We start from the raw sequence: 15,032 nt of genomic DNA on the forward strand, positions 1-15,032 counted from the left end.
TGTGTGTGTGTGTGTGTGTGTGTGTGTGTGTGTGTGTGTGTGATTTGGCATCTCTATTGATTCAATCAATCCAAACAATATTTTCTCCAGACATCTTTTTTTTTTTTTTTTTCCCAGCTCAAACTTTTCAAACTTAAGTTTTGCTGCCATATTTGTTTTAGCGAGTTGACGCTTTCTCACACACTCTCTAATTGTAGGTGAGGTCTCCAAAATATCTGACATAGATCTAGGTGTTGCTTGTTGTCATGCCTGTGAGCATCGGATGGCCTGACTTTGAGGACGATCACTCCAGGAAGATTAGCAGCTAACAGTCTTTCTCTCTGTCGAATGGATGGACTTCAGAGAGAGGTCTATCCATCCCTCTCTATTCAAACCTTTCTGGATTTTTGGGGAGAAAAAATTGCTTCTCTAAACTGATTGCTGATGTCTTTCCAGCACACCTGAACAAAGTCCAAATCAATAAAAGTCTTGCCATTACAGAGGTGGTCTCGTTTGCTGATGAAGCAGTTCAAGAGAAACAACCTACCGTGTTCCACGTTAGCTCTTTGTTGTATCTAAACCAAGTCGATTCTCAGTGTTAAGATTTCCTCTCTCAAATTAGAGTGGCTTTCACCTTAATTATGTAACCACTTGATAGTTTGAATTTAAAACTGCTGGAGATCTGACCACAGTTTAGTAAAGCCAGTTTGCATTTGCATAAAACTGATGTCTTTGCGCCTAATGGCTTCATGAGAGAGTTCTGGCAAACAGAGTTGGAATCCCAAAATTACTTAAAGATGCTGTTTGAGGCAACTTCCACTTCGCACGTCATCCATTGCCAGCCGATAGGCATGCGATCCACAGATTAACTTTAAACCTGTGTCTTTCAACAACAACAACAACAGAAATATGGTGCACATTTTTATTTAATGAACATTTTTCCTTGTTTTCACATGTACAGTCCTTGCTTAAATCTCTGCTTTCACACTAAAAAAAACTTCCCTGTTTGCAAATATGCTCTAATTCCCCTAAAAAAATGTTTCTGCGTTCAGCAAGTATCTTCTGCTCCTATTCAAGTCGTGCACTTCATGCTTTAACTTTGTATATAGGAATGAAACTAGCACTCATTTACGTTCTGCACCTGCAGATTATCTACGCTCTCTTATGGAGGAAAATTGTGTCATGGTAACAGTTCCAGCTATAAGACAGTTTTACTGACATCACTACCTAATTTTCACCACAGAGTGAGAGCTGAGAGTCCGCGCAATCAGAGGAAGCTTGATATGAGAAGCAGAAAACATTTTTACAAGAAGCATTACATCCGAGTGCAAAAATATTGTTAGGGATAAGCAGATCAACATTTCAAGCAAGCAAGAAATTTTTTTTAAAGTGTGTGCATGCATCTTTTTTTGGAACTCAAACTGTTTCATTAAGTTAGCGAAACAGTCACCACCTCTTATGCTGGGGTCATGGTTGTCAGCTGGGGTTATAAAAGAATCGAATTCAAACTTCATCTCTGTTCCGGGACTGTGCAGTTCTGCACAAAGCACATAAAATAGTCTCCCTATTCTCTGCACCAAGCAAAGGGTGCCAGTCCCCTTTTGACTGCTCATGACTGAAAGCACCAGGAACAAGGTGAAACTGACAGATGAGCCATATTTTGACTGGATTTGGCCTATAACAGGATGAGGAACACCATTATGTACGGAAACATCTATGGTTTTCTGGGTTTGTACAACTTGAAGGAGACCACAAGGCAGACCAAGAGCTCACTGGAAGGGCTTTACGTCCATTTTGACCTTGGAACATGTTGGCTGCAGCCTGATCTCAGATGAGCAGAAAGCAATGGATGGATGGTTGTAATGACAGCCAGAATCCTACTTAAAAATGTATCTGGTTTGATTTGATTCATCACTCCAAATTGAAAAATTTGCTTGGTTTTTAATATCCCAGAAAAGGGGGAAAACTGCAAAAGTGCTTCCTTTCTTTCTTTTTTTTTTGCATTCTGGTTTTCAGAATCACATGAAAACATTTAGACACTTAGCTTAATTGAATTTGGACTTTAAAGTAAAGATGCTCAGTCTGTTTTTTACTTCCAACTAAAGCAACTTCTCTTCTCAGCTAGACAAGCTCTCTGGAAGAAATTTTAGATTCAATTCTTACTTCTGGTTCATCGTTATCTTCATAATCGTTAGTTCCCGCCTGCCAGGTCAGCCAGCTAGTCATCTTCCAGTTACCTCGATGATGCAGCTTTTCAGTCTACCGAAGTGAAAACGCGCCCGTCCACACGGCTTCTGAGTCACTCACTGAACATTCCACATTTCTGCTGCTGTGGGTCAAAGGTCAGCAACTGGAGCTCGCTGTGCTCAGTTTTCACTGCTGCTTGGAAAAGAAAACGCGCAGAAAACTGAAAAGTTGGCAGCGAGTGTGAACCTTTGGAAAGTGTGGTAACAGCAGAGTGGAAGCAGTCATCTCTGTTCGTTTTTGGTGTGTGTGAGCTTGTCTGGGACTATTATCAAGAGATTTGCCCTGTTCTTTTTTTTTTTTTTTTTTCCCCCCCCTCTTGTCCAACTTTTAATCCACCATTTTATCGGGGTGTGTGGTTGAGCTTGTGCTTGAGAATATTTAACTGAGCAAGAACAGAACTCTGAGTTTGGGAGGACGGCGAAACCAAAACACGAAGACACTCTTAACCAGAAATCTTTGAGAAACCCACCAAGATTTTCCTTTTCTGAGAGACTTACTTCTGTACTTAATCTTTATATTGTCTTGTTTGCTCTGTGTTTCCTTTCCTGTACACTTCCATTTCTTATATGCTTGGAAAGTGTTTGCACTAAAGACACCAAATGTGATCAATATGTCTGTAGCCCAGCCGTCTCACCCACACTGCAGACTCTCAGAGCTCTTTCTTTTCTTTCTTGGCGGACGTTATTGGAAAACCTGCAACTAATCAAGTCGTCACCAGATATTCCTAGAGTTAGGGGTTGTATTTATTGCATCTATTGTATCTTCCAGGATAGAAAGTGGAATCCAGCCGAGATATTGCTCTAAAAGGGAGCAATGAATTAGAGAGGATAAAACTGAAGGAAGAGGATGAGATCTGACAGCAAATAGACTCAGATCTTTGGCCGCAGCTGGTTGTTTACATCAAGAAAGGAAGAGGAAGATAATACTCAACAGGCAGGCAGCTATTTGTGGTCCAATGTAAAAAAAAAAGAGCCTGCCCAGACCTCAAGAGAAATACATGCAATAAGTATTTTACAAATATGACATAATATTTTACCTCCTGTATAACCACGCACCTGCATTCTTCACCTGACAGACTTAGCGTCACTGATGCAACTGCTAACTATTTTCCACTAATTTGATGTCTATCATGAAGTAAATAAAAAAACTAATATCGCAAAATTACAATTGTTCAGTTCTGATTTTTCCCTGGTTCTCCTTATAGTGCACTTCCTTGTGTTTTATCGTTGTGAAATTATCCCGAAATCAGTGCCATCTTCTCGGATATGACTAAAACGCTTCCTGCAGCTGCGCAGGTCACATGCAAACAACTTTTGCAAGAGGAATTTGGTGAAAAACTGGTGCTTAAAGTGGGAAAACAAGCTAAAAAACAAGTTCAACTGCTCAAAGAGCTGAAACTAGTTGTGTTGTGCTTCATGTGTTGTCACTAGAGGCGTTTGCACACGGAGGTTTGCTATCAAATCCTGAGTCTAGATTTTATCTAGACTAAATAATGAGTTGCAACAAAATATCAAAGCAAAAAGAGCTCCTCAATGTGACATCATGTGACGTCAAGTATGTTTAGATGGCATGCTTTATCTGAGGTTTGTGTTTCTTTCACTGTTTGAACGAGGGTTGTTATAATGTACACTGCACTGTTTATAGTTACAGCGTCAAGGCATGTAAAACAGCAAGTAATATCTGTATGACAACTGCTCGGATAACCTGTTAAGTCAGCTTTGCAGTCAGTATGATTGTTTTCTAAAGTTTCACATGTCTCCATCAGAAAATCTTTCCCTGCCCTCATCATTAAAGAGCCCCATCACTGCATTCCCTCTTGACTCATCCTCGTGTCTTTGTGTCTTTGCTGCTTGTTGTTCTGCTGCAGAACACAGTCAGATCCTCCATGACGTCCCGACACCAAGGACAGGACGGAAACTTTTGCAGATGAATGTGTGCTCATCCAGCCTCTGTGTTTTGATTTGTAGCCCTCAGCTGGGTCGTATATGTTGAACAGGAAGATGGAAGGTTTATGTTTCCTTCATCCTGGTTCGAACCAGCGCACTGATCATGTCCTACTGTTTTCTTTGTTCGCGTTTTGAATTGTGTTTTCTAATTGTTTTTTTTGTTTTTTTTTTTCTTTTTGTCTCATGCGGTTCATGCAGATCGAGAGGCGGATGGAGCTGGTGCGCTTGGTGTCGCACAACATGCACAAGAGGCTGGTGTCCTGTCTGCAGGGTCAACTCGGCACCGACACAGAGAAGAGACATGTAAGAAGAATGTGCTATCGCTGTTAGCCATTGCTCTGTTATCTGAGCTGACCTTTAAACGAAACACAACTTTACTGTCAAGTCACGTTATAAACATTCGATGCGTTGCTGTAAAAACTTTGCAGATGCTTCTGTGCCACATGGATGGCATGCACAGAGATTACAACTCCGGCACACCCCTCAGAGTTGCAGTAACAGAGATTGGTGTCTTGTGCAGTGAACACATGGCATCTGTTCTTATGTAACGCATAGATATGAAAAATGGCTTCCTGCCAAAGTCATAATCCCTGTAGAGCAGCTGCAGTCGGTGTTACCAACAAAACTGACTGCTCTTGTGTTCCTTTGCCAAGCTTGTTTGTGGTGTTGTCATTCAAATGATCCAAACAGTGACTTTCCTAAAGTTATAACTCAGCTTCAAGTCGTTTTGTTTCATAAGAGCCTAACTTTGTTTTTACGTCCTGCTGCAGAAAAAGCTGCCGCTGACGGGCTTGTCCCAGACCATGCAGGAAGGCGGGGCTCAGCTGGGAGACGAGGGCCTGATTGGGTGAGGAAAAACTGCAGCACTCCTCGAACATTTCCATGTTTTGTCACGCTACAACCATAAAAATGAACATATTTTATCGGGTTTTTATTTATTTAACCCTTTTTGTGCCATTTTGTGAATGCCTCTGGGGTTTGTTGAAGAACATTAGGGAACAAAGGATGTTATGAAGATCTAGTCAGAGGTAAAACTGTGGAGGAGTTTAAAGCAGGGTAAGGTTATAAAACAACATTTGAAACTTTTAACACAGAGCTTTGTTTAATCCATCATCCCCCCCTCCAAAAAAAAAGAACATGCACAGATGAAGAGAGCATTAATCAAAGACACAGAAGACGACCGTGGTAACTCTGTAGGAGAGAGCTCTGCTCGCCATTTTATAAAAAAAATGGAGGAGTCAGCATCATGCTGTGGGAATGCTTCAGCAGCAAATAGTAAATTTGCAGCAGCACTTCACACGAGCTCCTTTTCAGATAAAAAATGGGCAAAAGTTGGTAAGACGTACAAAAAAGATGTCTCTATAAAGTACTGCCTCAGAGGTGCTGAATGAAAATGTGAACCACACTCTTTTGGTAGTTTCTCCATTTGTAATAACACTTTAAAACCTTTTGCTTCTACATCACATTTATACACAATTTCATGCTGGTCTATGACATAAAACACCAATGAAATACTTTTTTTTTTTTTTTTTGGTTGCGGCTTCACAAAAAGGGGAAAAAGTTTACAGGAGTTCAGGAACTGTGAAGCAGCAGCATTGACCAGTACTGTGACTATTTGAATGGCTGAAAAATTACCTGTCTCTGGTAGAAACTGCATGTAGAATTGTAAAAACAGTGACATTATCATATATTTGTGTGCGTTGCAGCAAGATGTTGGAGGTGTGCGGGGAGACCGAGAGCCGGTTAGCCACCGAACTTATGCAGCATGAATTGCAGATCGAAAAAGATATTCTGGATCCTCTCAACCAGCTGGCAGAGGTAAAAAAATAAAATAAAAAATCACAGACATAACTCATTTTATGCTCCACAAACTATTTGGTATCTGTCACGCAGCTGCTCTGTAACAGTTGTTCTGTACACTGAGGCATTAAATTCACTGTGTAATTCACAGACTTGTAGGAAGGACGTTCTCAATGCTGCGTTACGCGTTTAGTCAAGCATTTCTTATGATTCCTGAATGTTTTTCCCACAGGTGGAGATTCCTAACATACTGAAACAGAGGAAGCAACTTGCCAGGCTAGTTCTGGATTACGATTCGGCCAAGACGAGGTGTGTGAAGGCTGATGCCTATTTATTAATTAATCCACAATTTATGAAGCTTATAGTTTTACATTTTCAACTTGACATGAAGGCTTGGTTGTTGTTGGTATAGTTTGGGCTAAAAAGGCTAATTTTAGAGATGATCCTGTAAATATAGTTGAAATAAAATAAAATATTTTTTCCACTTTGATAACGGGCAAAAAAAAAAAAAAAAACAATGTTTAGCCTGATTTAATGTCAAACACTTTTCAGCTCGGCCCATGAGTTCCTATGTGTCTGGAGTGTGAGATGGCCACTTCAAAACACTGACCTTATTATGCTTATTACGCTTTATATCTACTTTAGTGATACAGTGAAGTCTACTGTCTATGTTGAAGACCCACTGGCACCCAAGTGTTTACTTCCGAAATAATGTCTTCACGTGTTGCTCAAGTATTTCCCATGATGCATCCATTTTTGAAAAGTGGATTAATACTGCCACCAACTTTCTTTACAATTGGGATGATGTACCGAGGCTGGCAATCTTCTCCTTCATATAATGTTGTCATTATGGCTAAATAGGGTTTTTACGTTCATCCTAGTATAGGACACGTCTTAAAAAAACTGAAATCTGGTGTTTTTATGTCTTTCTCTCTGAGTGGTCTTTCAGTCCATAGAGATCTTTGTGTGATTGATTCACGCATTTCGTTCCAAGTATGTTTACCATGTGACACAGAACCCATCTCATAGACATAGACACGAACCCAAATTGATCATTGGAGATTCTCAAGCTGTTTATTCTTGCATATAATCATTTGAACACATGTACGGGGCATTTATATTCATCCGGAAATTGTATCCAAGGATGAACCGTCTTCCGAAATTCTTGGCCGATTGCTTTTCATTTCTACATGATATCACACAAAGAGGCAGTATGTGACTGAGATGTTGCCTTAAAAGACATCCGCAGAAGTGCCTCCATTTAATCTTATGAAACTTGCAAAGCCATATCATCATCAACTGGACTTTTCCAAGTTGCTTTAATGTGGCTGTAGTTTTCCTTAACTTAAGCCATATTTAAAGAGAGCTAAAGCAAAATGTCTTCAAAAATGGTCTTATTTTGTCATTTAGCAATAAAAAAAATTCTAACTTATCTAAAGATTTAATATCAGTCAATGAGAAAAATAGGTTGTGTTTTTCCATATACTGTGTATAAATGTGTCTTCAACAGAAAGCTTCAGGGTGATTTGTTTTATGTCCTTCAGGTGGTATCAGGCAACAAAGTCCAACAACCAGGCCATGGCAGCTAAAGTAGACTCACTCAAGGATGAGATGGACGAAGCTCTCAATAAAGTAGAAATATGCAAGGTAACAATCGGTAACCACGGAGTAATCTGCTCTGCATGGACTTTAATGGAGGCTCGTCTGAGCTAATAGGTGTACATTCCTCGGTTTAATGAAGTGTCTGAACAAAGAAGGCCTTGCAAGAATGGCTCCAGGCAATCATGCCAGGAAGATTATTAGCGGTGTAGTGTAATTAAAGGTCAAAGCTTTGTCATGTGAGGTTCATCGTAATGAGGAATTTATGGTTGACGCTCAGAACAAAGGTTAAGGATGCTGTCACCTTCATTCATCCCACAGGACCAGCTGTCTGCAGACATGTACAACTTTGCCTCAAAAGAGGGAGACTATGCACGCTATTATATCATGGTGAGTGCGTCAAAAGCTCAATAGCTCACCTCACAATCCAAACAGCTGATTCGTGGATGGCAACGTTTTGTATTTGTGTGTGTTGCAGTTATTAGAGGCCCAGGCTGAGTATCACAGGAAGTCTCTGTCAGCTCTGGAAGCAGCTATCCCCACCATCCAAATACAGCAAGGTGAGGACATGCTGTTTATAAGAAGATCCACGAGTGTTTGCTTTATTCCGCGGTAGCGTGAAAAAAGTCCAAGCACGCTTGTGATCTAACCCAGCTCAATAGCTCTTGGTGTGAATCACAGTGAGAGTTTCATTTCCTTTCAGTGCAAACAGAAGAGGATTGAGTTTTGCCCAACAAAGGAAAATGAAACCACCAAGTCGGAATCAGTCAGCTTATCAACTGATGCAATAGTTAGACCCTGTTTCTGTAGAAAGGTTGGGAATAGATTATCCTCCGACTATATGAAATTGTATCACAAAGGTTAAATTAGCTCAGTGAATCATATCTAATTGATTGTGAACCCTGCCTCTCAATGATTGCTTGAGAAAGGCCCCGGCCCTCCTGGATGGATGGATGATTTCAGTTTTTATTGTAGTATTTCTATGGTTGGGATTGAACCGACGCATTCTGGCAATCAGGTCTGATGCCGATGTTATTCTTGGATCCGATTTACGGCTGAGGCCACCGGAGTCCTGTGTTGCTTTTCCCTCTGATTTAACTAGAGCTTTCAGCTGACCGACTAGAACACATTGCAAACACCGAGTTCCCAGTCCGATACTTCATTCAAAGAAGACACATAAAACCACGGCGGCTTTGAAGTAAAATATCACACTACGTTTCATCAGTAATGAATGTACTCACTCACTGTTAAATTTGGGTTTTGTCAAGATCTCTAGTTTTTCTCTTATCTAGTTCTTTTGATAGCAACAGACATTTTGTCCCAACTGGAGATTCTGCAGATCAGACTTAACATGCAGCTCCCACGTGGGTTGACTAAGCTAAGAAGGCTGCCATAATGTCCTGTCAACTTGTGATGTGGATGTTTCATTGTTTAATCATACATTTTACCTTTAGCTGTGTGTATCTGGGTCGACACACACAGCCACAGTCCTCAGTAAGCTGACTTTCTACCTGCTGGCTATGTTGTCTTGTGAAACGGTACCCTGAAGTGCTAAGCTAACGCTAGCAGGGTTCCCTCAGTTTTAATAAAACTCTTTGATAATTTGGCTCATCAAAGAGTTTTATTAATTTATTTATTTATTCTGTGTTCGAACAAACCATACAGAAAAGACAATTTTAGTATAGATACATCTCAGAAACCTAACACTACGTTAACGTGAGACTATAAATGGAGCCTAAGATGAAACCTAATTTGAATAACGAATTCTGCATAAAAAAATCAGGCAGAAGGACTTTCATTTAGCCTTCGAGTCAGACTAAAAGCCACAGAAAACAGCCATTTATCAATCGCCTCCGACATGTTGATGTATTTCATTCATGTAGATTCATGGATGGAGAAGCCTGCGTTTGGCACGGCGTTGGAGGAACACCTGAAGAAGAGCAATCGAGAGATCGCTCTGCCCTTAGAGGCCTGCGTCATGATGCTGCTGGAGACTGGCATGAGGGAAGAGGTAAAGATGAAGGGAAGGGATGAGTCAGAAAACAACCCACCAAAGTAGGGGCAAAGTTGATGCTTATTAACCAGAATTTCAACATAAATCTTTGGTCATAAAAAAAAAAAAAAAGAAAGAAAGTAAATGCTCGTCTCTGTTTGAGCTGGAAGGAGAGGAGGCTCCATAAAGGATGGCATCTACAGTCTGGAAACATCTGTTGCCAAGTTTTGGTCAGCTAGTCTTGGTTCTGCAGGGATAAAACATGTGTATGTGTGTGTGGACATCTGTTCGCCATTAGCCTCTCTGCTGTTGCACACTTTTAAATGTAACAGTACTGCTGAACTCCCTGTTGACTGTGATTTAAAGCATTTTTATGAAGTGAAACCAAACCATTGTGCTGCGTCTGTCTGGTGCTCAGTCAAACAGAGACAAACGATTCTGACGATAACAGAACGGTTCCTCTCTTGTTTCTGACAGATATCTACTTCTCCTTTCCTATTCCCGGCGCTGCTCTAGCTTCTTGAATTTTTAAGGTGTTAACCAGAGCTGGGTGCAACAGTGCTGATTTTTTGTTTTTTATTTCCCCCCCCCCCCACCCTCTCTTTCTCATGTTCCTCTTAGGGACTCTTCCGGATTGCTGCTGGAGCTTCAAAACTTAAAAAGCTGAAAGCAGCACTGGACTGCTCCACTTCGCAACTTGAGGAGTTCTACTCAGATCCACATGCAGTCGCTGGTACAACTTCCGCTGTGGTTTAGTGAAAAGCAAAACCATTTTCTCAAGATGCTTTTTAAAAATGTATTTCTCATAGTATTTTTGTGCTTTTTACAGGAGCTCTGAAGTCTTACCTAAGGGAACTACCTGAGCCTCTAATGACGTTCAGCATGTACGATGAGTGGATACAGGCCTCCAAGTAATAAAGCGTACACACACATACACAGATGGGATTTTTAATATCCTGCAAGACATGTTTCCTGCAACTAATGCAACTGTTTTCTGTGTGTTTTCAGCATTTCTGACCCTGACAAACGGCTTCAGGCTCTCTGGGTGATATGTGACAATTTGCCAAAGGCTCACAAAGCTAACTTTAAGTATGAGAATGCTCAGCAATGTTTCACTTAGATGTTTGGAAATTACGTCACCAGAACTTAAATTGCACTTTAAATACCACACCTTTTGTAGAGAATTTATTGTAGAAATTCAATAGTAATAAAAAAGTCAAAGTAATTTAATTATGGATCTTGAAATCTTGGAACAGTTTTAACGCTGTAAAGTTAATCACCAATAAGTAGTGGCTGACGTAGCAAAAGAACAGATAATTGTACATTTCACAAAACTCCCTTTTATAACTGATGCTAAAGAGCATGAACACATTACTTCAGTCTTGGCATTTCTTCACTGGTTTCCTGTCAGTTTCCCAATTGATTTTAAGATTTTATTGATTACTCTTAAAGTTCAGACTGCTACAATCAGCCAATTTCTCGCAGATGTCCCAAGACTCAAATTGAAACATAAAGTGACTGAACCGGTTTATTTATAAAGTGCTAATTGGAAAAACAAATGTTAACTAAAGGGAAACTTACAAAAAATTTAGTTTTAGTTTACATTAATTTAAAAAGGTCACACCAGTTGAAATGATCAGAGGTCACAGGAAATCTTTTTGTTTTAGTCTGGAAAACAGTGACATCAAGTGGTGAGACTGTAGTTTGCAACAAACTCAATAATATTGCGTTAAGGCCAGTGTGCCAGAATATATTGATAAAATACATTGACAATCTGTTAAAAGGTTAGTAAATAGCAGTCTCTGCCTTCAATGAGTAATTCTTAAAATTAAATAAAATTGAACATTTTTTCACATTGATGTAACTTGGCTGTGTGCAGATAACGCTGCTTTGTTTTGATTGATAAAATAATATTTAATATTTAATAATATATCTTGAATGGTCTATTTATGTGCCCCTTTAGAGCAGGGGTCTCCAAATCCAGCCCTCAAGAACCAGTGTTTCAAAACTATATTTCAAGCATCTCATATGTTATGAATGTAGATATTAAACGTATTTACAGAGAAATTATTCCTTGCTACTGCTCAGTTATGAATATGCCAGTAAAACAATAAAAGGGCTCAGTCATTGAAGACGTAAGGTGATTGTGCAGCTTCATGGTAACTTTATTAAATCACAGCCAACACAAGTCTCTTATTCACCAACTTATAAACTGGATTGTAAAAGAAAAACAGTTTCTTATGCTTACCAGGGTGCTGGTGGTTTCTTTTGCAGGTATTTGGTGAAGTTCCTGGCTAAACTGGCTCAGGAAAGCGAGGTCAATAAAATGACTCCCAGCAACATCGCCATTGTCTTGGGGCCTAACCTGCTGTGGGCAAAAACAGAGGGGTAAAAGACAGGCTCTTTGTTGCAGTTCTCTCAAATGCTTAGTATGTGCATTTATTCCCGGCTTTTGTTTGTTTTATTTTGCTGCTGTGTCACTGCTAACTCAGGACGCTGGCAGAGATGGCAGCAGCTACTTCTGTCCATGTTGGGGCCATCATAGAACCCATCATCCAACATGCTGATTGGTTCTTCCCTGGAGGTAAATTGAAATTAGCTCTGATTAGCACCTAATTAATCAGATATAGTTTTTAATCATTTCCCACCAACAACAAAGAGAGTTTTGACAGTAAACGGTTGATTCCATTTCTTTCTGTGTTGTGTCCGAATTAAATGGGAGATTTTGCCTCCGTTAATCGCATCATCTCTTCTTTCTTTCTTTCAGAGGTGGAGTTCAATGTTTCAGGCATGTTTTCCTTGCCCAGCCACCCGCCGACCCCAGACCTGGAGCCCGGGCTGGACAGGAAGCGGCCCGGCAGCATCGGGCACGAAGGGGACGCTCACACGCCCCGTAAAGACAGGTACCCGTCTCGTCCCAACCTCAGCCTCAGCCTGCCCCTCGCCCTCCCCTCCCGCCCCAAGACACTGAGCAGGCAGGAGTCGCGGGGCCCGGCAGTCTCGGCCCTTTACATAGTGGCCGACGAGTCCATCACGGTCACTGAGACGCCCACTGAAGATCTGCCTAGCCCAGACTTCAACGCTGTGCCGTAGCAGCATGTAGCATTAATGAATTCAGTTACTGACCAGAGAAAGAAGGGATGATGTTTTCTTTTATCGCTGCACTTTTTTTTCCAAGATTTCACTACAATTTAATCACGTACCGTTTCATGGTAATGAAACTTTTTTTTTTTTTTGCTTCTTTATACGTTTTGAAGAAACTTTCATTGTCGGGATATGATTTTGTCTGTTTCTCTTTGTATTACTGCTCTGTACTCTTGTCATCTTTTTAATTTCCAATTAAAGCTTAGGTCTCTCTGTAGGTTTATATTTTGTGTGGGCTTCATGTGTTGCTTTTTGTATCTCTGGTTTCGCCTGTAACTTTTATAGAGTGCAACCCAGTGTTGCTCGGTTTCAGAGGTGACTGCTCTCGTGGTTTTATGTGCTCTTTTGGTTCTTCCTATTGGCCTGGTTTCACTGCTCTCAGGAAGTACTGTCTGTCTCTCTTTTCCGTATGTCTTACACCGTCTCTCACTGCTCCTCGCTGTCTCTCTCTCTCTCTCTCTCTCTCTCGGTCTCCTGCTCCCCGTCACTGTTTCGTTGGCGTGTGGTTTTGCCCTCCTGAACTCTCTTCCCTTTCCCCCTCCTTCGTAGCCCTGTTAACAAACATCCGGAGCCCGCTCCACGCAGAATCGGCACTGTAAATAGAAAGCAGACACAACTAACCTCACCCACCTTCCAACCCTCACTGCCTCCTCTGGAAGCTGAGGGTTCCTGCCAGTCTGAGCTGCAGTGCCCCCAGGTTCAGTCGCCAGGTCCAGAGGCTCAGCAGCCGGGTCCGATCACCGCTGCTGCTGCTGCTGCTGCTGGTGATGGAGGCGGTGAGGCTCATGGGGGTGGGGTCCAGGCAGCCGCAGTGCAGCCTCAGGGTGTAAAGCAGCCCAGCGCAGAGGACAGCAGGTAAGGAGCGAGCTGAGGTCGCAATAGTACTCCACCGTTTGCTCGCAACCAATCAACCAGTCCGGAACCCGCCCAACCTTTGTGTTTGCCATGTGTTTGATTGGTAACTGTAAGAACCACTCTGGATGTCTTAGATCAATGACCTCCACCTCATGCACAGCATTTTAATTTGGCTTCCGTGATTAAGTATGCGATGTAAATCACGTTTGGCTTTGATCGTGCAGTTTACTTTTTCTCTGTTCTGCTTGCGATCCTATTTTTAACAATACGACCCGTTTCTTTTTGCCTGCTAACCAGCACGTTCCAGTGCTCATCTGCTTCTTGGGCTTTTTCGTTTTGCATTCAACGCCTCACTGAAACGGTTTTGTGTCTGCATCGACTGACCTTTTATTGTTTTTGCATCTTGTTCGCCTAAATCTGAGTGATTCCTCTTGTTTTGACCTTTGTCCAATCTCGTGATGGAAAATGTATGTTGATGTATGTGTGCATGATCTATTTGTTTTATTTTTGATTTTGCACCATTAAAAAGTGTTGTGTCATAGGAAGTAGAGTATTGATGTGGTTTAATGCTTTGCTCTGTTGTATTTTAACAGCCAGTCCAGGGAACCCTTGTCCACCCCTCCTCAGCAGAGGAACGGTTCACCTCATCTTACAGTCGGGACCCCGCACTCTCAGAGTGGGTCAAGAGGGCCGAGCCCTCATATGGTCCGCAGAGGTGAGAACGGAGCGCACACTCATTTTCAGTTTACAGCGTTCTGCAAATGTTTTCACACTTTTTTTTTTTTTACTTTATATGTTGATGTTGTCATGTTGATTTATCGCTTAACATCTCAATAAATTACATTGAAGTTTGTAGCGTCAAAAGACATAAAAAAAAAAAAGTCAAGGGAATAAATAATGTCTTGTTAATCTTCTGTGCTGAAGGTACCAAAAAGCAGGCACCGGCTCCGCCCAAGCAGTTAAGCCCGTTCGCCTCTCAGTCCAACAGCCCCCAGCCACCAGCCTCTCCCGGTCACCCACCCCTCACAGCCCGTCGTCACTCCAGCAAAGAGTTCATCCAAGCCCCAAACCACCCACCGCCGCAGCCCCCTCAAGCCCACCAGCAGGCCCAGGGAGACCCCTCGCCCCCGACAACCCCCACTCCGCCTGATACTCCGCCACCGTACGCCACTGGATCTCTGCCCCGCCCCTCCAGGCCCGCCCCGAAGCCAAGAGTGCGACCCAGCATGCCGCCGCCACCGCAGCCCCTGGCTAATGACAACGGTAATGGCATCTGCAGCTCTGCATCCAAGATCATAACAGGTGATTACATTGTTCTACAGGTTCGGAAGCAGAGTATTAAAAGCTATTATTTGATTTAACAAAATTCAATGAAAGTTAAATTTATCAGGCAGTCTTTCTTTTTTTTTTTTTTTTTTTTTTTTAAAAAATTTTTTAATTTTCCCGGGTTTTTTTCCACCTTTTTAAGG

At 41.6% G+C, this 15,032-nt stretch overlaps 1 protein-coding gene across 4 annotated transcripts in view; it reads left to right on the forward strand.

The window, feature by feature from the left end:
• The window catches only part of arhgap17b (Rho GTPase activating protein 17b), a 35,791-nt gene that overhangs the window by 9,684 nt on the left and 11,075 nt on the right, over positions 1-15,032 (forward strand). For 3 of the 4 annotated variants that reach the window (XM_015048525.1, XM_015048532.1, XM_015048539.1), the window contains 17 exons: positions 4,371-4,475; positions 4,943-5,019; positions 5,879-5,990; positions 6,205-6,281; positions 7,517-7,619; positions 7,893-7,961; positions 8,050-8,131; positions 9,455-9,582; positions 10,186-10,297; positions 10,394-10,475; positions 10,573-10,653; positions 11,839-11,952; positions 12,057-12,148; positions 12,332-12,467; positions 13,258-13,563; positions 14,157-14,278; positions 14,488-14,865. In XM_015048525.1, the coding sequence (XP_014904011.1) occupies positions 4,371-4,475; positions 4,943-5,019; positions 5,879-5,990; positions 6,205-6,281; positions 7,517-7,619; positions 7,893-7,961; positions 8,050-8,131; positions 9,455-9,582; positions 10,186-10,297; positions 10,394-10,475; positions 10,573-10,653; positions 11,839-11,952; positions 12,057-12,148; positions 12,332-12,467; positions 13,258-13,563; positions 14,157-14,278; positions 14,488-14,865 (2,176 nt within the window). The remainder of the gene's footprint in view (positions 1-4,370; positions 4,476-4,942; positions 5,020-5,878; positions 5,991-6,204; positions 6,282-7,516; positions 7,620-7,892; positions 7,962-8,049; positions 8,132-9,454; positions 9,583-10,185; positions 10,298-10,393; positions 10,476-10,572; positions 10,654-11,838; positions 11,953-12,056; positions 12,149-12,331; positions 12,468-13,257; positions 13,564-14,156; positions 14,279-14,487; positions 14,866-15,032) is intronic. The other variant, XM_015048547.1, reaches the window with a different exon arrangement.

Source organism: Poecilia latipinna, unplaced genomic scaffold (genome assembly GCF_001443285.1).
Source record: "Poecilia latipinna isolate Pla-1442-1.1 unplaced genomic scaffold, P_latipinna-1.0 Scaffold42, whole genome shotgun sequence".
In the NCBI taxonomy this organism is placed as follows: domain Eukaryota; kingdom Metazoa; phylum Chordata; class Actinopteri; order Cyprinodontiformes; family Poeciliidae; genus Poecilia; species Poecilia latipinna.